Below are 20,460 nucleotides of genomic sequence, written 5' to 3' on the forward strand. Positions count from 1 at the left end.
TTCCTGGGCCCCAGTGGTCTCTGTACTTCCTAAGGTCTCACATTCACCCCAGTGGGAATGCAGCTCCCTCCTAGGTATGGGTCTCTCAGCTGGACAGTGGCTCCTGAAGCAGGGGCCATGAGGGTCATCTCCAAAGCCTGGCTCACAGTAGGCATCAGTCTGTGTGCTTCTTGTCTGTCTCCTGGGACCCCAGGAGATGTCCCAAGTGGCTCCTGACTCCTGGCCCAGAAGACCCTCTGTCTTGCTTCCCTTCTTTCCAGCTGCTGAGGCAGGCCAGGTCTCCTCGGACCCGTGCAGGTGAGTAGGAAACCCAGCTGTCAGCAGGGCCAGCTGCTAGTCGTGCTGGGGTGCAGACCTGGGAAGCCTAGGAGGCTTGGGGCCCTGGGGAGGGCTACGGCTGCTGAGGCCCAGACACCCCCAGCTGGGTTAATCATCAATGCTTGGACAGCGCCTCTTTACCTCTGTACTCCATCTGGCTTTTCCAGTTTGGAAAAGATTGAGTAACCCCTCAACTGTCTCTGGTGTTAACCCTGGGGGGTGCCAAGCCCAGGCCTTAAAGGGAAACAGAAACACTCCTTGGGAAACACTCTAAACTAACACCACGTTTGAGGGGGAAGGTGCTCTCCTTGCCCCTGCCTGGGACCCCCAGCTATGCTCCATTAGGGCAGAACACCAGCCATCTCCAAGACCTACCCCAACCCCAACTGCATGAGGGTCAGCTGGGCCAAGGGAGACAGGCCCCAGGGGTCTGACACTGCCGCCCCGCCCAGCCGTCCTTGCCCCACCTCAGGCCCTCACTGCCCTGGTTCTGTAACTGCGGGGGCTGAGCCTTGGCGGGGCCTGGGCCTGGCTCCAGTGGGTGGGGCCTGGCTGGGGTGGAACCTGCGGGCCCTGCTGGGGAGTGTCTGCCCTGTGTGCTGGGAGCCCCAGCCTGAGCCAGAGCCTGGAAGACCCTGTCCATGGCCAGATCCCCCCGCCGCGCTGGGGCTCCGCGACTGCAGCTGCCCCTGCTGTGCCTCCTCCTCCAGGGCGCCACTGCCATCCTCTTTGCTGTCTTTGTCCGCTACAACCATGAGACGGACGCCGCCCTCTGGCACTGGGGCAACCACAGTAACTCGGACAATGAATTTTACTTTCGCTACCCAAGTGAGTGTGGGTGAGGGAGCGGGGAGCTAAGGGCCCAAGCTCCATGGTGTCTTGGATGTGCATATCTGCCCCCAGGAGGGCAACCGTCTGGCTGAGATGAAGTTGCCCCAGATTTATAATAATACCCTTTCCCTGGTGTCTGCGGTGCTCTAGGCATTGTGCTGAGGGCAGCACATGCATTATCTCCTTTACTCCACGAAGTGGACAAAGATGGGGAAACTGAGCCTCAAAGAGATTAGAACGTGGCTGGTTCAGATTCCAGCTGTCAGAGTTGAGGGAGCTGGAATTCAAACCCAGATCTGAGTTTTAATCACTCCCTGTCTTGCCTCCCAGTTGGCCAAATTGGGCTTTGCAGGGCTGTTGCAGAGATTGCCTTTCTGAGGACCTCCACCCTAATCACAGGAGAGAGAATCCTCCTGTGATTAGGGCGGAGGTCCTCAGAAAGGAGGTAGGGAGTGGTGTGCAGGAGGTGGCAATGGCAGGGCACTATGAAGGCAGCCAAGGCTGGTGGCACTCAGGTGTTTCCTCCCCAGTCACTCAAAACTGGCCCTTCCAGAGTCAGAGAGAGAATGGCACAACCACTGACCACAGCCACAGAGTAGCAGCCCCCAGCCCCCAGAGGGAAGCATGGCAGGGTCATTAGCCCATTTCCTAGGGGAGGAAGCTGAGGGCTTGTTACTTGCTCAGGAGAATGGCAGAGCAGGAGCTGGGACTCGGGCATCCCAAGCAACACAGCTCACCTGCCTGCTGACAAGGCCCAGGAATGAGAGGTTAAGCCTCTGCCCCTACTGGAGACAGAGCCTCTCCCTCAAGGTTGCCCCCCTCCGCCCCCAGCTCAGGCCTTGGACAGCTGGGACCAAAGATACCAGATCTCCAGACTATAGCACCACTGCTTGGGCAGGGCTTCTCTTAGCCTCACTTTTCTCCATCTGGGCAATGGGGAGAAGGATGCCTCAGTTTGAGGGATGTACATCCAAATAAGTCCTGGTGTGAGAGCCTCCTATAAAAAAAACCCAGGCTGTCATTACCCTGAGCTGTATGCTGAGCTGGCAGCAGGCTGTCCCCACCTGACCCTCTCCCAGTCTCAATGCTGACACAGCGAGGCTCCCAATGCTGAGGACATAGAGAGTGAGATGCATTGGGCCCAAGCAAGAAGCACTCAACCCCCAGACCCCCAGATATCCTCGGCAGAGGGGCTGCAGCTCCTCCCTCTCATGTTTCATGTCGGCCCTGTCTTTACAAGGTGAGCTACAGAAGCTGGGGTGGCAGTCTCCTGGGTTGTGCATTTGTCCAGAGAGATAGTGTTGGGAGGGAACAGCCCCCAAGCTGAGAGAAGTAAGCTCCTGTCCAAGAGTCTGACCTGGCTGCCCCCCCCCCCATTTGCTCCTCCCATGGGCCTCACCCAAGGCCTCAGCACCCTGCTCCTCTCAAAGTTCTCTCTGAAACACCCCAGCCTGTCACCCCTCTGCTGCATTGGCGGGGGGGGGCTCTCCTGGGACACGCAGCCCTCCCTGGACTGCAGTAAGAGGAATGGAGTGGGGATCCTACCTCTCTGCTGCCCTAGGTTTCTATCCCTGTGGACTTGGGACCCTGGTGTGGGGGAAGGTCGGGGCCAAGGGGAGTGTGAGGTCTCTGGAGCCTGGCGCTTTGATGAGCCGGGTCTTCCTCTGCCCCTGAGTCCAGGGGAAGTGGTCAGGGCCAGAGGGAGGTGTAGCCACTGCTCTTTCACCGCCGGTTCGGGAGATGAAAGGGAGTTCTGCAGCTGGTGTTGAGCTGTGGGGCTAGGTGTCCAGTGCCAAGGACACAGCTGCTCTGAGGGTCTCTGTCATTGCCACAAGGAAGGACTCTCAGCATACATGTGGCCCTCTCCCCTCAGATGTGGAGAGACAACTAGAGAGATCATGGGGCTGCCTAAGATCATACAGCAAGTTAGCCAGGCTAGAGCCAGGTCTCTTGGCTGCCCAGTTGTGGCCTTTCCCCACATGACAAACTTCTTGTCCCATCAGGCAAGTCATGGAGAATAAGAAAGAGGAGAAAAGACAGGTTTATAGGGGACACAGTGGCAAGTACAAGATAGAGTCTAAGAAAACAGTATGGGCAGGTCCTGTGTCACACACCTCTGAGACCTTGCCCTTGGGGGGAAGTATTTTGGATAGATGGAATCAGGATCTTCTTGGAAGAAGTGGGGGAAGGGGATGTTACTGGGACCAGAGTGGTTTGTGACCACTAGAAGAGTGTGAGGGGAGTTGGACTCCCCAGCTCACCACTCCCTTCTCTCTGTTCCTCATGTTTTATAGCCCCACCTTACAGATGAGGAAACCAAGGCTCACAGAGGTTAAGTGGCTCATCCATGATCACACAATCTAAGGGCTTTAACTGTCCCCTTGTTCCTTGTTATTTTGTTCAGGAGCCATCCAGTGGGTTGAGGAGGGGTGGTAAGGGGAGGAAGGAGGGTCATGGGTATCTCTAGAAGGCTTCTGATCTGTTCTCCAACCAGAGGTGCATGGGTTTGGTGGCCACAGCCACTGTGGAATGTTCCCAGTGAAGGAGATTTCTTAATGTTTAGACTCCAGCTGAAAGGTCAAGGGACTGAGTTTTGATGGAAAACAAACCCGGGGTGGGAGATGTAAATATTATTCCCACTTCAGACAAGCTCTGGGGCAGTTTCTGCATGTCAGGGACATGGCATCCAGCACCCCATCCCTCTTTGCCATCTTGCTGTCCTTGGACAAAAGAAGAGACAAGACATCCCCTTTACTGTTTGCTTAGGGAGAAAAGAAGCCAGACAGTGAGGCCTCAAAGAACGTAGGTTGCAGACTGGGTTATAGGTGATGCTTCTTTTTTTTCTGTTGGGGTTTAAGATCTGAGAGGGAAGAGAGAGCTGGGTGATTCGGGAGCACACAGGGCTAGAGAACACTTAGCAAGGCGAGGGGACCTCCAGACCCTCTCCCCGCTTGGCTGTGGGGACCGACAGCTGAGCTCTGCTTCCAGCACCCACCCAACCTTCTGCCAGGGGCTTGCAAGCTTATTTCCCGTCTGCCCATACCTAGCACAAAAAAAGCAAAAAAGTCTGCTTCTCTCAAAGTTACGGATTGCAAAAATTTTTGGCCGGTTGGTGCTTCCTCAGATTAAACATGAAGGTGACCGTGATTGTTTTTTTCCTTTATGATCTGTCTATTTCTACAAGAGATTTGAAGTCATTTGTAACAAAAACATGATGAGTAGGAGAAAAGAAAAGCAGGGAAGCAGAACACAAATAACGAATAGAACACCATAAGTGCTTCCAGGTGCTCCAGGGGCTGGCCGATGGCCCTGTGGCTCCAAGCTACCAGGCAGCCAAGAGAAAAAGGAAATATGATCAGTCATGTCTTCTCCTCAGAGGCCAGGAAGGCTCACAGAAGCAATTCTTTGATTCCTCCAGGTTCGGTGACAGCAGGCACAGTGGCAGCTGAGCTAACAGCTCCGTCCCCAGAGCCTGATGCTCCAGTTCATAGGAAAGCTCGCTCCCATGAATTCAGGGAACGCCACTGGGTCCCTTGGGGGAAGTGACATGTGCTACCACTAAGTTCCAAGAGAAAGTTCTCACGTGGAGCCATAAAAGGGGAGTTTAGGGTCAGAGTTGACTCTGTTTCTCAATAACTTATTTATACTTGCGTGACTTCTGGCAAGTACACTTGCGTGACTTCTCTAGCATTTCTCCATTAAAGCCAAAGATACGGCATGGAATCACTCTACACGTAGACCTGAGACAGAGAGCGGGGCCAGGTGTGCTAGTGGCATGTCGCACAAGGTTATGTTCCAAACCCTACTTACACGTAGGGGAGGAGAGAGGTCCAGAACAAACTAATACTGAAGCAAACTACTTGTGTGTATCTCATTTTCGGCCTTACTGTATATGATTTGTATTAGTCTCCTCTTTTACGCATACATAATAAAAAGCAAACAGAAAGGCTCTGATCCACTGGGTGTTATGCTATATGTTGACAAATTGAACTCCAATAAAAAATAAATTAAAAAAAAAGAAAGAAAAGAAAGGCTCTGATCTTCCTGCCCAGAAACCTCAATGACACTTAAAAAAAAAAACAAACACAACTAATTCATGTATAAAATTAACATATTCAAATTATAGAAAGAAACAAACGAAAAAAGCAGAACCCTCCTTCCCAGAGCTACCACATTGCGGGACTCCAGGGGCTGCGGTTTGAGGGGCAGCAGCGCACCAGCAACCCCCCCCCACACACACACACTCCATTTAGTCCCTGAGGAAATCTCTGTTCACAAATAGAGCTATTTCAAAAATAAATAAATACATACATAAAGTTATTTCATAAATTATTTTTTAAAAGTTTAAAATCCTCAACATGGAGAGGTATAGATTCTCAATATGAGGGATGGAGGATAGACCTTGAGGAGGACTTTCCAGCAGAAAGGGAAAATTGAAAGAAGCTCGAAGGGGAAAATGAGTTTGGGCATGGAGGGGCAGGGGCTGCGGCAGGAGAGAGCTCAGGCCGGACTTCCTGCCAGCCAATTGTAGGAAACCAAAGGCCAGGCCAGAGAAGAGACTAGAAGGCTCTCTGTGCCTTGGCTCCGACATGGGGACAGCAGGGATGGTCTGAGTCCCACTCCAAGCAAGCCAGCTCTGTGTAGGTGATCCTGGCCAAGAGGCCCCACCACACCTGGGGAGTTTCAGAGCCTCAGCTACTGCCTCAAGGTGGCCCTGGCTGGTGAGGGCTGGGCGCTGGATCGGATGGCCCGAGGCCAGAGCAGCCTTGAATGTCCCCTGCAGGTTTCCAGGATGTGCATGTCATGGTGTTTGTGGGCTTCGGCTTCCTCATGGCCTTCCTGCAGCGTTATGGCTTCGGCAGCGTGGGCTTCACCTTCCTCCTGGCTGCCTTTGCCCTGCAGTGGTCCACACTTATCCAGGGCTTCTTCCACTCCTTGCACGGAGGCTACATCCATGTCAGCGTGAACAGGTACGCAGGGATAGCCTCCCGGTTCCTCCCTGCCCCCTGGTCTAGCTGGGAGGCTCCTGCCCCAGGGGGAGCCAGCCCCAGCCTGGTCCTTCAGGCTGCTCCTGGGCCAGCAGGTGACTTATCCAGGTGCCCTGCCTGTTCCCCTTGCCACCCACACACCCAGCCACACCTCCCCCTTTCTTGAAACCCCTTCTTCCCCAAGAGCTGTGGGGTGTAGGACAGGGTGCAGGGGCACCTGTGGTTCAGGGTGGTTCTAACACCCCTTGAGGGCTTCACTGTCCCCATCACAGAACCTCCCAGAGATGGCTTTCCTCGTCCACGGGAGGGGCGACATGATCCCATCCCACCTGCCAGGAAAGGCTGAGCCTCCTGGAATCTCTGCCTCTGGCCCTGCCTGTCCGCTCAGGGCGCCCTCACCCGCCCTGCTCACCCTCCCCTCACACCCTGCCTCCCCAGCATGATCAACGCTGACTTCTGTGCTGGGGCTGTGCTCATCTCCTTTGGTGCCATCCTGGGCAAGACTGGGCCGGCTCAGCTGCTGCTCATGACTCTGCTGGAGGTGGTGCTGTTTGGCATCAATGAGTTTGTGCTCCTTAATCTCCTACGGGTGAGTGGATGGATGGGGGCGGGTGTGGGGGGGTGGGCATGGTCAGGGCCAGGCCCTAGAGCATGGAGACCATGGGGCCAGGACTGCCCTTCCAGCTCAGCTCCACCTTCCCAGGTGAAGGACGCAGGAGGCTCCATGACTATCCACACTTTCGGGGCCTACTTCGGACTGGTGCTCTCACGGGTCCTCTACAGGCCTCAGCTGGAGAAGAGCAAGCATCGCCAGGGCTCTGTCTACCATTCAGACCTCTTTGCCATGATTGGTGAGGCCTGCCTGGGCAGGGTGGGGTGGTAGGGTGGGGGCCAGGCAGGGCCATCTCCAGGGGCCAGTCTTTGGGGTCCTGCTGGGAACTCCCTTCCAAGGGCCAGGATCTCTGCTCATCATTGTCAACAGTTTTTTGCCAACAGTTCTTGGACTCAGTCCTGGGCTGAGCACATGCCCCAGACCCACTCCTGGGGGCCTTTCTGAGTCAAGTCCAACTACACCACCCCTTGCTTAAAACCCTTCATCCTCCACCCTGAGGCAGAAGCCCCCTGCATTCTCCCCATCTACCACCTCCAGGATGCTGCTCCTCCCTCTGCCCCCCCCCCAGGTGATTTCCCAGAGGCTCCCTAACACCCACACCTTGGGTGTTGGGAGGGGTTGTGGGTCTGACCATCAAGGCCATCTGTTTCTTCAAGCACGAGTGTAGACCTTGGCCTCTGCTCCTGTCTCTGCCTCCACAAATGAGGCAGGAGAGGAAATTGGTATTTTATCTCTTCATCGGTGGTATTGAACAATGATCACAGTGCCTATTCCCACAGTAAACAGAGAGGCTGGTCTTGTATTTCTTGCTCACCTCAGGGATTGTCATGAAATGAGGTGGATGCTTCAGCATCCAAGAAGGCATGCTTCCCCCAGAGGCTTGCACCCCAGCTCTCCTCTGTCCTCCTCCTTCCAGGCAGGACACCCTGCCTCTTCCTGATTCCTCCTGCTCACCTCTTGCAGGACACGCATGTGAGCAGACTGCGCGCTTCAAGGAGCAATTGCATTGCACACCTGAGGGCCCTCAGGACGAAAGATCGTCCCTCAGGCCCTCTTGCCATGGTGGCCCTATGGGGTCCCCGCCCTCCCCTCCAGGACTGGCCTGGGAACCCCACACGGGTAGGCAGGGCACGTGGAGCTGTGGTTTCCCTACACACACACACACAGAGGCACCACTTCTGCACCTTGCAGCCCCCCCACATTCAAGGGGCAGGTGAGGTTTTAAATATTGCTATTTCCCTGATATGAATATCAAGCTCCCAGTTGAGTGCCTAACATGCAGTGCCCTTTCCCTGTTTTTTTCTCCTTCTTTGATGCTGAAAAAATATGTCAACTGCCTGTGGTCTTCAGTCGGGTAGCTCTTCCTGTTGGTTCCCAAGCTCCTGGCTGCTAGGCCCAGGGCTGCACACTTCCTGCACGCTGGCTAACGTGGCCCGGCTCTGAGAGGTGTTATCCCCCTTTATGAGTGAGGACACTGAGCCTGCTCAGGGGACTACCTGCTTTCTCTCACTCTGCCGGCCTGCCCCCTGTTTAGGGACCATCTTCCTGTGGATCTTCTGGCCCAGTTTCAACTCTGCACCCACCACACTGGGGGACGGGCAGCACCGAACAGCCCTCAACACATACTACTCTCTGTCGGCGAGCACCCTTGGCACCTTTGCCATGTCAGCCCTCGTTGGGGAGCGTGGCCGGCTGGACATGGTAGGGGTGGAGGCCTCTGGGAGGCCCAGAGATGGGTGAGGGGAGGAGAGGCCTGAGACCTGGCAAGATCCATTTTCCAGAGGAACAGGACACGGCATGAGCACAGGGACCAGATGTGTGGGGTCACAGCAAGACAAGACCCCATGACAGCAGGAGAGTTAGAGATCAGACAGCAGAGGGACTTCCAGAGGCAGGAGATGCTGCTGTGGTGGATGGACGGAGCAGGGTTGGTCTGGGCAGACAATCTGGAAGAGCCTCCAATGCTCTGCTCTCCTTGATCCCCCAGGTCCACATCCAGAATGCTGCACTGGCTGGAGGGGTTGTGGTAGGGACAGCAGGTGAAATGATGCTGACACCTTTTGGGGCCCTGACAGCTGGCTTCCTGGCTGGGACGGTCTCCACACTGGGCTACAAGTTTTTCACGGTATAAATCCCTCTCGGGTCCTGGACAGAGCAGGGTTCCTCAGCACCTTTCCCCCCATTCTCCAACAGCCCAGTGGGGACGGGCACATGAGACTCATGATGGTGTTCTGTCCTCCAGCCCATCCTCGAGGCAAAATTCAAAGTCCAAGACACATGTGGTGTTCACAACCTCCATGGGATTCCTGGGGTCCTGGGAGCCCTCCTGGGGGTCCTTGTGGTTGGGCTGGCCACCCATGAAGCTTATGGAGAAGGGTGAGTCCTCCCCATCCCTGACCCTCTCCAAGGTCATTATCCCCCTGGGTGGCCTCTCTCATTCTCTTCCTCCTTCAGTGGACCAGCACAAAAAGCAGTGTCTATTTTCATTTACTCATTCATTCATTCACGAATAATGACAGGAAAACATAATAACCTTCAAGATGGAGGTTTGCACATTAGGGGGCAGAGGACAAGTACAGTGATCCTCAGACTGAGTCAGAAAAGCACATGTCTGCGGGCACACGAGGGTGGAAGGGGGATCTGGGCTCCCTTGAGGTCCTTTTGGCCTCTGTGTGATGCAGTGACCTGCCCTGGCTCTGGCTCTATCTCCCCATCACCTCCTCTCCCTGCAGCCTAGGCAGTGTGTTTCCGCTCATAGCCAAAGGCCAGCGCACTGCCATGTCTCAGGCCATGTACCAGCTCTTCGGGCTGTTTGTCACTCTGATGTTTGCCTCTGTGGGTGGGGCCCTCGGAGGTAAGTGACCTTGGCTGGGGTGGGCAGCTAGCAGGAGCTCCCCGGAGCACGGAAGACAGAGGAGGGGTGCTCTCTGGATTCCATCCCCCTGACATTCATTTTCTCACATGATTATTAAGCACTTGCTTTGTGTCAGGTGTGGAGAGGGGCTACAGAGCTAAGGGGTAACCTCCTCCAGAAGCAGGTGCTTGTTCCCTCCTGGTGCTGGGAGAAGATGGGGAGCAGGCTAGGGACCCGTTGTCCAGTCCTGTGGCTTCCCTGTGATGCCCATTCTGTCCACCAGAGGGCAGCACGACCTCAGGCTAAGGCCCCTAAGGGACTCTAAGCTCGGTAGGGAGCAGGGGTGGGAGAGAGGGGATGGACAGAGGTGGGAGGGGAAGGACAGGGGCAGAGGGTGGGGGCTGGATCACACAACCTTCCGCAGAGGCAGACTGCCCACTGACCCGGGTCAGACAGTCCTTCCTGATGTCTGGCCTTAGTCCTTGTGGCCCCCAGAATAAAACCCGAGACTCAGTATTCGCACCCTGCCCCTGCTCTCACCGTGAGCTTCACCTTCTCCCACAATGTTCAATTCGTTGGGTCATTTAATTTCTTATTTACTCAATAAACACCCTCTATAGCTGTCCTGGATGGAGGTTACGGGGAGCCCAGGAGCTGTGCTTATGGGAGCCTCATGGTTTAGGCCATTAATGTTTAGGGGAACCAGTAAGGGCTGGACTTCTCTGGGCCTCAGCTTCCTTCACTGTGACCAGAGGGTCATGGGTAGCTTGTTGGGCTGCTGTGGGTACTCAGGGGTGGGGGTGGGGGGCTTGATGAGCCCTTGCCTGGCCTGGCCCAGCACACAGCAGGTGCTCCCCAAGTCCAGCTGGGTTCTCTGTGGCAGGCATCCTGCAGAGACCACCCTCCAACCCCCCCACACCCCTGCACCTCTCACTCCCTCCCAACCCCTCCCCTACTGCCACCAGGTCTCCTGCTGAAGCTGCCCTGCCTGGGTTCCCCGGCAGACTGCCAGTGTTATGAGGACCAGGTGTACTGGGAGGTGAGCTGCCTGCAGGCCCTCAGACCCCCCTCTTTCCTCCCTCCCTGCTCATTCTCCCTTGGGGGACGCCCCAGCTGTGGTCTTCAGCCCCCTGGAGCGACCTCTTCACCTGCTCCCCCACCCCTGCCCTCCAGGTGCCTGGGGAGCATGAAGATGCAGCCCAGGGACCCCTGAAGGCGGAGGAGCCAGACACCCAGGCCTAACTTGCTTCCAGTCCTTGAGAGGACGAGAGGATGCTCTTGTTTTAGGAGATGGTGACCGGCTGCCATAGGGACGTTCTTTTCTAGCTCCTGACTCTCCTGATACAAGAAAGGCTGAGAGCTGCCTGGGGTACTGGGCACAGGGCGGTGGAAGGGGCGGCGATGGGGGGAAGCCGCACCTGGCCCAGGTTGGGGGGAGAACTCACAGCACCCCCACCCCACCCCTGGGCCTGTGAGCGAGGTATTGGGAGCAGCAATTACCATGAGGTGTGCGCCAGGCCCGGCGGCTGTTGGGGTGATAAACACCACTTATACCAAGGACTCCAACTCCTTTTTGTGCACCAGGAATCCAGGGACCTCCTCTCTGGCTCTAACACACAGAAACCTTGGAGGGCTCAGGTGGGAGGACCTGGGTGCCAGCACACTCCCACCCCCCGGGGCCCCATGTAGCTCCCTGTGTGGTGCCCAGCTTGCGCTTGCCTGCCTCCGGGGACAGGGCACTCATTCTCTACTAGAAAGTCTGTCATGTGGGGCCTGGGCCGCTGGACAGGCCTTCCTGCCCCAGAATGGCATCTGCTCCCGCTCCTGATGTGGGTGGCCTTCAAAGGCAGCAGAGCGGCCCCTGTGGGACTTGAAAGGGGAGCAGGGGCTGGAAAGGGGAGCAGGCTAGCACTGTGTCCTTGGACGTAGCCAGCAGCCGGCACCGTTCTGCCCCTGGGGTCAACAGGGGAGTGGGAAGCGCCCAAAGGGAGGCTGCATGGGAGCAGGGAGCCTGGACGCCGGAGGCTTATGACCACCAGAGGGCGCCCCAGATCCAGCACAAGAAGCGGAGGCCCGGCCCTCCCCCTCCACCCTAATGGGTGTCCTTCCCAGGCGCCCTTTCTGGGTTCCTTACTGGTGTCCTTACTGGTGTCCTTCCTGGGGGTCCTCCCTTTGTTCCTTCCCAGGTGTCCTTCCCGGGTGTCCTTCCTAAGAGTCCTTCCTGGCTACCTCTGCCTGCTCCTCACCGTCATGCCCTGAGTCTGCTTTGAGTTCCCAGTTCCCACTGTATGTCAGGCGGGTTCTAGTGCCTCAGATCTTGTGCAGCAGAGAGGCCACCCCTCCAGCAGCCTGGAGTGCCTCACCCCTCCCAGAGAGCGGGGACCCCTCCACCCTGTCCTGTCCTTCCTCCAGTGGGAGCTGCCCAGACCACAGGCCTCTCCCCTCAAGATCAACACCCATTCAGACCCAGGGACCTGTGGGGAAGGGACTTCTGGGACCTGACTCTGGGTCAGGAAAAGAGGTACCCCCGCCAGGCTTTATCCTCATGGAAGTTGAGGGGACGGAGTGTGGCTGGGAAAGGAGGCCAGGCACAGAGCTGAGAGGAACAGGAGGAAAAAGCAGCGCCACTAAGGGACCCCATCTCTGTCCACAGAGCCCCATTGTACCCCAGCCCATCAGCTTTCTGCTTCCTCCACAGAGCCCCCCATTGCTGGCTGGAGTGGGTGTGGGAGGGAGCATCTGTGCTGGGGCAGGAAGGTGACTTCCTAGGTTGCGGTAGGGTTCCCTGTGCTTTCGGCCCCTGTGGGGAGGGAAGGGGCTTGGGAAAGCTGAGGCCTCATCCCCCTTTACCCCCTGGGGACTCAGCTCCCAGCCCTATGCTGGTCCAGTCCCAGCTGCTGAACTGGAGCCCCCACCCTCACCAACCAACCATCCTCAAAGGGACCTGAAAGCCTGTTGGGAAGGGGAGGCTCAGTGAAAGGATGAGACCCTTGCTGCCTTGGCTCAGTCTGGGTAGTCATTTCTGCACACTGCCAGAATTTCCCAACAGATCCTCTTCTGGTTCCCTCTTTTTTTTTTTTTTTTTTTAAGATTTTATTCATTTACTCATAGCACAGAGAGAGATAGGCGCAGGCAGAGGGAGAAGCAGGCTCCATGCAGGGAGCCTGATGTGGGACTCGGTCCCGGGTCTCCAGAATCACACCCCAGGCTGCAGGTGGCGCCAAACCGCTGCGCCACTGGGGCTGCCCATCTTCTGGTTCCTTCTTGATGGCAGCCACATCTCCTCCAGGCTTGAAAACAGAGCCTCTTCCAGCCCTGGCTGGCCACTGCACCCAGCTTGGTGGAGAGAGGCTTTGGAGAGGGGACAACTGAGCCCTCTCTGGGGGAAGGCCATCAGCCAGCCAGCGTTCAGGGGAGGAAGTATGGGGTGGCCCACCAAGAAGTCCCTGAGGAAGGACGGGTTGGTCAGGGACTGTCCCACAACCGAAGCCTCACGTGTCCTGCAGGCAGATAGTTCCAGGCTCCATCACCCCAAAGAAGCCTCCCATGGCCTGGAGTCAGTGCTGAGCTCTGTCACAGAACCCACAGCTTGGCTCAGGAGCCTCGGTCCAGGGCTGAGCTTTCCCCAGCCGGGGGCTGGCTTGTCACAGCTTTTCTTCCCTTCCCTCCCCTACTGGTTCCTGAGCAAGCTGCTGGGCACCCCATTGACTGTGCCATGTGATTAAAGCCATCACTTGTGGTTTGGGGATGGGGGCAATGGGGGGGCAAGAAGGGGATGGGGGATGGGAGTGATGGGGGAAAAGGGGTGATGGTCCCATCACTGCTTTCAGGCGGGGAGCTCAGAAGGCGGGAAGTACAGGTGTCTCCGCAGTCCCTCCTCCATCTGCTCTACAGCCCGGCTGGTCCTCCACACAGCAGCCCATCCATCCATGCTGGGTCAACAGAGTGACAATGAGCAGGTCAAGGAGATGGCAGGGCCAGGGGCCGGAGGGCTTCTTCCTCACCCTGCAGGACAATGATGCCTCTGCCCTTCAGGGACAGCCCCTCTGATCACCACCATTATTACTCTCAATGCAGGACAATCAGATGCTTGTCCACTCATGAACTCTGTCCAGCTCCAGTGTCTGAGCTCTGGGGACAGTGATGGACGAGGACATGGTCCCACTGATGGGGAGAGGGTGTGCTGAGGTCAGTGTGGAAGCCAGCAGGGCCAGGGCCTTGAGGAAAGGGTTTCTGGAAGTGGCCCCATTCTGGCTTCCAGTGGCTCTGTGTCTGTGACAGGGGGTTTACCGTGCAGACATCTGCAAGGTCCCCTGGTACTTCCATGCCTGTGTGGCTGGAGCCCTTTGACTGCAGTGGCTCCTCTGACCTCTGGAGGACCCGGCCTGAACTGCGCAGCCTGGGAACAGCCTGAGCTGCGCCATTGGGATGCACATCACGGCGCATGGCACCGGCTCAGGGAGGAATTAGACACGGCGTGGGTGTCCAACGTGGGGGTCGGTGGCTGTATCGGGGCAGATGGACTCGGCGGGCGCCCCGCCTCACCCCGATATTTCTCTACCACCATCAGGACCCCTACCCGCCGCCTCCCAGCTCTGCGCCCCAGCCCCTTTGTCTGGCCCTGCCGCCCGCCCCGCGCGCCCGGGCCGGCCCGTGCACCACCGCCGCCACCACCGCTGGCGGGAACAATGCGGGCCAATGTCTCGGACAGGCGGACAGGCGAGCTGGCTATGCAAATGCCACCGGCCTGTGAGAATTCCCCTCCGCCGCCGCTGGCTTCTACCGCCTGAGAGGGGCCAGCAGCCACTGCATAGGGATGAGCTGTCACCAGCGCCGTGGGACAGAGCGCCATTGTCTCCACAGCACTGTCTAATCGCCAGCCTCCGCCCAAGGCAGAGGTGACCCAAACCTCTCCCCTCCACCTACTCCTTGCCCCAGAGAGGCTTGACTTGGGGGTCGGACTGTGGAAGGCCCCCAGCCTCCCTCCCTGCTCACTAGGTTGGTGCCCTGCAGGCTTGGGGCTCAGTTCCTGTCTCTGAACCTGTCTCAGAGGTGAAGCCTGGCTAGGTGGTTGATGTTCTTTCCACTCCAGCCCCTCTCCCCCATCTCTGTCCATTTTCTCACATCGCATCGACCCAATGGACTCTTACAGGTGTTTCTGAAGCTGATTCCTGTCCAGAGCCTCAAGGGGAATGTCCTGGTTTCCCCAAACCAGGTTATGGGACAGCCATCCCAAGTGGTCCTCTCTGAGCATGTACCCCACACTTCCCTCCACTGTGTGCCACAGTTAAGGGCCCTGTCTGTGCCCTGAAGAAAGGCTCACCACAGCAGGACTGAAACTCCTCCAGTGACGAAGGCGTAGGGCTGCACATGCAGTCCCCCTCCACAAATGGAAGAGGTGTGCCCAGGGGGAGGCCAGCCCAGGAGCCTGTATCTGGCTAACACACGGGACTGGTCAAACCCTGGCCTGAAATACTCAGACGGCGGGGGTGCCTGGCTGGCTCAGACTCTTGATCAGGGGAGCCTGAGTTCAAACCCCTTGTGGGGTATAGAGTTTACTTAGAAAAAATACTCAGACATTGGTTGAGGGAGCTCTGTGCTGGGCAGTGAGGTGCCCGGAGCCCTGTTCTTGGACGCATGCAGGCCAAGCTCCAGCACACGGTCTGGAGGCTGGACGGGGTGCAGAACCTAAATCCATTTTTCCTGAACCTTTCCGGAGATTCATGATCAAGGGCTGATGCCCCTCAGGTGAAAAGCTGTTCTAGACCTGGCGCTTGGGCCCTTGAGACAGTGATATTCTGGGACTCCTCAGGTTCTCGAGGAGGAATCAGTCAGGGCAACACCAAAAGGAGACCTGTCCTGGGAAAACCCAGGCCCAGTAAGGCAGAAGAGAGTTGAAGGGGGGTGGAGGGAGAAGACGCTGGTGGAGGGTTCTCCCGCTGCTGCAGAGGCTTGCTCCTCTCTGGGCTGGCCCAGCCTTTCATCCCCCATGCAGCTCTTCTCTTCTGTCCCTCTGGCCTCCCCAGAGGTGCAGGTGCGAGGGTGATGTACACAGCAACCTCGTCCTGGGGGCGTGTGAGGGGAGCCTGGCCTCCAGGGGCCACATTGGGGTGCTATTAGATAAGAGGAAAGTCAGGACCAGGGAGCTGGGGTGTTTCATGGAGCCAGGGAAGATACCAGAGTTCTGTCTGCCTCGCAGCCCCCACCTTTGGAACTGGGCCCTGCTGAAGCTCCTCACCGAGCTGCTCTTTTGTCCAGGTTTCTGGTCCAACCCAGAATTCCTCCAGAGCATTCTGACCTGGGCTGCTCAGCCTCATGGAAGCTCCTGGCGCCACCTCAGGAAGAAGCCAAACCCGTGTTCTCACACATCTCCACACATGGCCAGGACCCACCCTGGGCCCTAGCCCCAGAGCACATCTTCCCTCCCATGAGGGCATTTGCAGATGGCCCCCCATTGCTTTGGGCAGTTCCTGGAAGAGGAGTGACCAGAGCTCCCCACCCTCAAAGAGACCCTCTCTCTTTGGCTTGGACATCTGGGGCTCTCTGGGCCTGCTCTGCTGATCTTCAGGGGCCCCAGGCAGGCCCAGCTTGGCTCGGAGGCTGAGAGAGGAAGTGGCTTTGTTGTGCCTGGGCATCGTCTGGATTCTTAAACTTGCTTTTCCCACCCTGCTCTTCTTGGCAGGAGAGCCCTCAGCTGGAGACGCTGCCCGCCCCCCCAGTGTCCCCTCCTTGCCTGCTCACACCATCCACCTCCGTCTCCCCAGAGCAAGGAATGTGGCTCCAGGACACTGTGGGGCTTGTTCCCAATCCCTTTCTAGCTCATTTCACTCAGGCTTTTATAAACTCGCCTTCATCCCACGGGCTGTTGTCTGGTTCTGGCTCTGAAGACACAGACAGAGGTCTCCCCTCCTCCCCGCAATTCCTCACGCTTCATTTTGTCCCAACACCATCTGAGGAGGCTGCGCCACGGGGGGTCAAGGAACCCTGGTGTGGGAGCTGGCGGGGGGCAGGGTCCCCCTTCTTTCTGGCCCTCGAGCCGCTCAGGAACTGGACCCCGCACGGTACACCGTGGCTGTCAGCCAGTCAGCCGATCTGTGCCAGCCCTTCTGTCCACGCCCCGCAAGCCTCGATTATTGGTGGAATTAGCACCGAGCTTCTTGTTGGCAGTTGCTAATTAAGACCATTAATAAACACGATTATTGATGCTGTAGCAGGCTGCAGCCACCAGCATCTATCTCCCGCACCCCTGGCTCTGCGCTGGCTGCGGGGTGGCTTCTGCCCACCTCTGTACCAACCCTCAAGAGGGCTGCTCTGTTTCACCACTGCCCGGCCCTGGTAGAGGCCCTTCGAGCCAGAGCTTAGTGGGCACAGAGGCTTGGAGGGGGCGAGCTGGGCCTTCCAGAGAGAAGTACAGGGGCAACCTTCACCCCAGGGAGTCCCAGTACTGGAACCAGGGAGGCCCCCATGTGTGTGAGAGAGCCACGTGATGCCAGTACCTTTTGTGCCCAGAACACTCGGGGGTGGCTTGGGATGGAGGCATGAGGACTCTCACAGCTAACTCACACTCAGGCACCTCTGTGCTCCAGCAACCCACAGCGCTCAGCATCCCCGTTTGCCTTAAACTGGGTGGTATAGTATTTGAACTTCTTCTCCTGTCACTGAGAGGACCCTCTCAATGAGACGGTGAGACCCCAGGAAAGGGGATGATGTGCTTGAGTGCAATACTGAACTCCTACCAGGTGCCCATGAATAAAATATGGTCATCTCTTCCAGGGGAAGCAACCCTCCAGATTGGCTCGAGTCTGCATCCTCTGTGGACCATTGCCTCCTTTTACATTTCAGCCCCCCTCACAGGGTGTTGCGGGGAGCTGCTTATCTGTTCACCCCAAATGGACCTCGGGTGGCTGGAAAACAGCACCTGTCTGTGCTCACTGCGGAGGCACAGCCTGACCCTACTGCCTCACCCCTCCTCCTGACCTCCAGCCTGGGGCCACCAGGGGGACGCACCCAGTTAGGGGTAGCAGAGTCTGCTGAGCCCTTGGCCAGTGCTCAGGGCAGGTGGAAGTCGCCCCTCTGGCCTAGCCTGGCCTCAACACCCCCTCCCCATGGTTCCCCCAGGCCCTGAGAAGTGGCCCAAAGCAGCCCAGGAGAGCTTGGGAAGAGACCCTCCCCCACACACCTGCTTCCCCCCATTCTTCTCCATGAGGACTTCAGTGTCTTGACTTTTTCCTATGGCTTTTGAAGGAAGGATCCACCAAGACTTTAGTCTGCCCAACTCAGAAGAAAAGAGGGGAGAAAAGTCCTGAAAACAAAACCCCTACCACAACCTTAGACTAGGAGAGATTGGCTGGAAGGCTTTTAATCCCTTAATCCCTCTCAGATGGGCCTTGAGACGCTAATGATTTTCCTAATTATTCCCTCCCATTTTCCCATCGCTCTGTAAGGGCTTTCGAGAGGAGTGAAATTCTGAGTGATGGGGGTGGGATGAATGGCAGGCCCACCTCCCCCAAATCAAGCCCGAGTTCAAGCGGCTAGAGAGGTGGGGGCAGGGCCAGGAGTGCTCCAGCTGGGGAATCGGGTTCCCCTGCCGCTGGGACAATGGGGCAGTGGAGTCGGGCTGCCTGAGAGGGCCAGGTGTGGGGCTGGGGTCCCCTCAGTGTGAATGGCCCATTATCCTGCCTAAAGGATGGGAGCTGAGGGTCTCTTTATGTCCCCTAGGAAAGGCCCCTCTGGGTGATAATCACCCTGGGAGGGAGATGGAGGTGGTGATAAGGGTCTTTAAAGGGGACCAAGCCTCTTCAGAGAACAGTGGCCATTCAGGCTTCGGGCTCCCCTTGTTTCCAGCAGCCTGGGATCCTGTGGCCCATCCATGGGGTTGGGGGTGAGGGGCGGACCAGCAACTGTAGCCAAGCTCTGGGCTCAGCCTCCTCCCCATCACTGTGGCCTGCTGGCCGGGGGCAGGGAAAGGGATAACCTCCTTCAGGAGACTTCCCCCAAACCCCCTCCTGACTCCCACCTAGTCCTGGGTCCTCTGGGGCCTAGTCTCACCTCCACCAAGCTGCTGAGTTTCTCTGGGGCCAGACATGGCTGAGAGCAGACCCTGGCCCTGCCGCTCCTACAAACTCCCTGCGGGATGTGAATTGCCATTTCACAGATGGCAAAACTGAGGTTCTGAGCAGTCAGGAGACTCATGAAATGCTACAGAACCAGCTATCAAGCTGAGATTAGAGATTGCTCTTGCACACACCAGGCCCAGGGCTCTGGTCTTGGCATTTCTCTGCCTGGAATGCCCCTGTTTCCAAGGACCGTGGGGCCATCTTCCATATTTCTGCTCTTGGCTCAAACCATGCTGTCCATGAAGGAAGAGGTCTGGGATTGGCTTCAAAACTACAACTCTGAGCCTAACCTGGGAGGTGTGGGAGCTGGGTGACAGAGCGGTGGGGGCTCCTCACACTATCCTCCCCACTTCTGTGTTTATTTACAATTTTTCACAAGAAAAAGTGGAACAAAATCTGGCCTTCCTTAAGCACCTTATTTGAAATTGCGATTCACCTCCTAAACCTGGCCCTTCTCATCCCCTTTTCCTGTTCTATTTCTCTCCAGATCGTGTAGGACCAGCTGACCCTGGATGTATTTTACTGATTAATTTGGGTTCTTGTCATCTCACGCCCTGGCCTCACGAGGCCTGAGGTGCTGGGGTCTGGGTGCGCCCTGGCATGCAGTGTGCCACACCTGCACCCAGAGGCACCTAGCACACATCAGCCAGGCACCCCCATGCTGATCCTGATCCGGGTTTGCATCCGAAGGCTATTGTCCCCACCGAGGCAGAGGAAGGGCAGCTTCCTTTTGGCTTGGGTTTCTAGCCTGCAGGGTCCTTGAGCACCTGCAGCCATAGCCAGAGGGTCCTTCCTGGCGCCCCCCAGCCTGGGCGAAGCCCCCAAGTGTCCCATTATGTACACTCACTTCCTACTTTGTTGGGCCTTTTGTCAGTGGGCCTGGGAGTGTGAGGGGCTATTACCACAGACCTCATTATTCCCAACCAGAGCAGTAATGAGGAGTCCCCTCCACAGGCTAGCGCCCTGCGCAGGGTCCCTCCCATTTAATAAGTGCAGTGACAGCCGCTCCTAGGAGCTCCCGCTTTGTGCTTGTGCGGTGCCAAGCACGCCACATACATTAGCACAGTTAACCCCCCGCAGCTCTGGCAGAGAGCTACTCTGTGTAGCCCCATTTTGCAGATGTGAGTGCGAAGTCTCCACCACCAGACCTCCTTTGCCCTTGGTGTAGCTGCCCTAGGAGAGGAAGGGCAGGGGTGCACCCGGGGCCCCAATGGGATGCAGAAGGGCAGAGAGGGCACGTGAGCACACAGCAGGCTGGCGAGGCCCACGCTGACCAGGCAGAAAGAGTCTGCGGAGCATGGGTGGGGGGGCAGGTGGCATACCCTCAGCTGCAGAGGAGCCACCAGGCCACCACTGTCCCCTCCCAGGACAGCTGCTGGCTCAGGGAGCTTCAGTGACCTGCCCATGTGCAGGGATGTAGTGAGAGCCCAAGCTCTGCCTCCGACACCATCTGGCAAGGGAGGGGGTGCTTCTGCTTTCAGGGCCGGTCCCACAAGGTCCTGGGGGGATCCTGGGCAGAGCAGGAGGTCTAGTGACCAGGCCCCGGCGGCCCTGGGAGGAAGCAAGAGCAGGTGGAGGAAGGAAGAGGCAGCCAGAAGGACCTGAAATCCCACTCTTCACTCTTTTTTTTAAAATATTTTATTTATTTATTCATGAGAGACACAGAGACAGAGAGAGGCAGAGACATAGGCAGAGGGAGAAGCAGGCTCCATTCAGGGAGCCTGACATGGGACTCGATCC

General features: G+C 57.3%; 1 protein-coding gene across 4 annotated transcripts; it reads left to right on the plus strand.

Moving 5' to 3' along the window:
- Positions 1–851: 851 nt before the first annotated feature.
- Positions 852–11,161, plus strand: RHBG (Rh family B glycoprotein). Of its 4 annotated transcripts, XM_072732527.1 has the most exons (11): positions 857–1,146; positions 5,933–6,119; positions 6,576–6,726; positions 6,841–6,988; positions 7,714–7,869; positions 8,285–8,451; positions 8,738–8,875; positions 8,993–9,126; positions 9,483–9,604; positions 10,570–10,643; positions 10,778–11,161. In XM_072732527.1, the coding sequence occupies exons 1-11, from the start codon at positions 960–962 to the stop codon at positions 10,844–10,846; spliced, it is 1,533 nt and encodes a 510-aa protein (XP_072588628.1). In that variant the 5' UTR covers positions 857–959; the 3' UTR covers positions 10,847–11,161. The 4 variants fall into 4 exon arrangements, with proteins under 4 accessions (XP_025852674.2, XP_072588628.1, XP_072588629.1 ...); XM_025996889.2 differs by lacking the exon at positions 7,714–7,869 and having other exon boundaries at positions 852–1,146; XM_072732528.1 differs by lacking the exon at positions 9,483–9,604 and having other exon boundaries at positions 10,778–10,916.
- The last annotated feature ends 9,299 nt before the right edge of the window (positions 11,162–20,460 follow it).

This window comes from Vulpes vulpes, chromosome 13, assembly GCF_048418805.1.
Source record: "Vulpes vulpes isolate BD-2025 chromosome 13, VulVul3, whole genome shotgun sequence".
NCBI lineage: Eukaryota > Metazoa > Chordata > Mammalia > Carnivora > Canidae > Vulpes > Vulpes vulpes.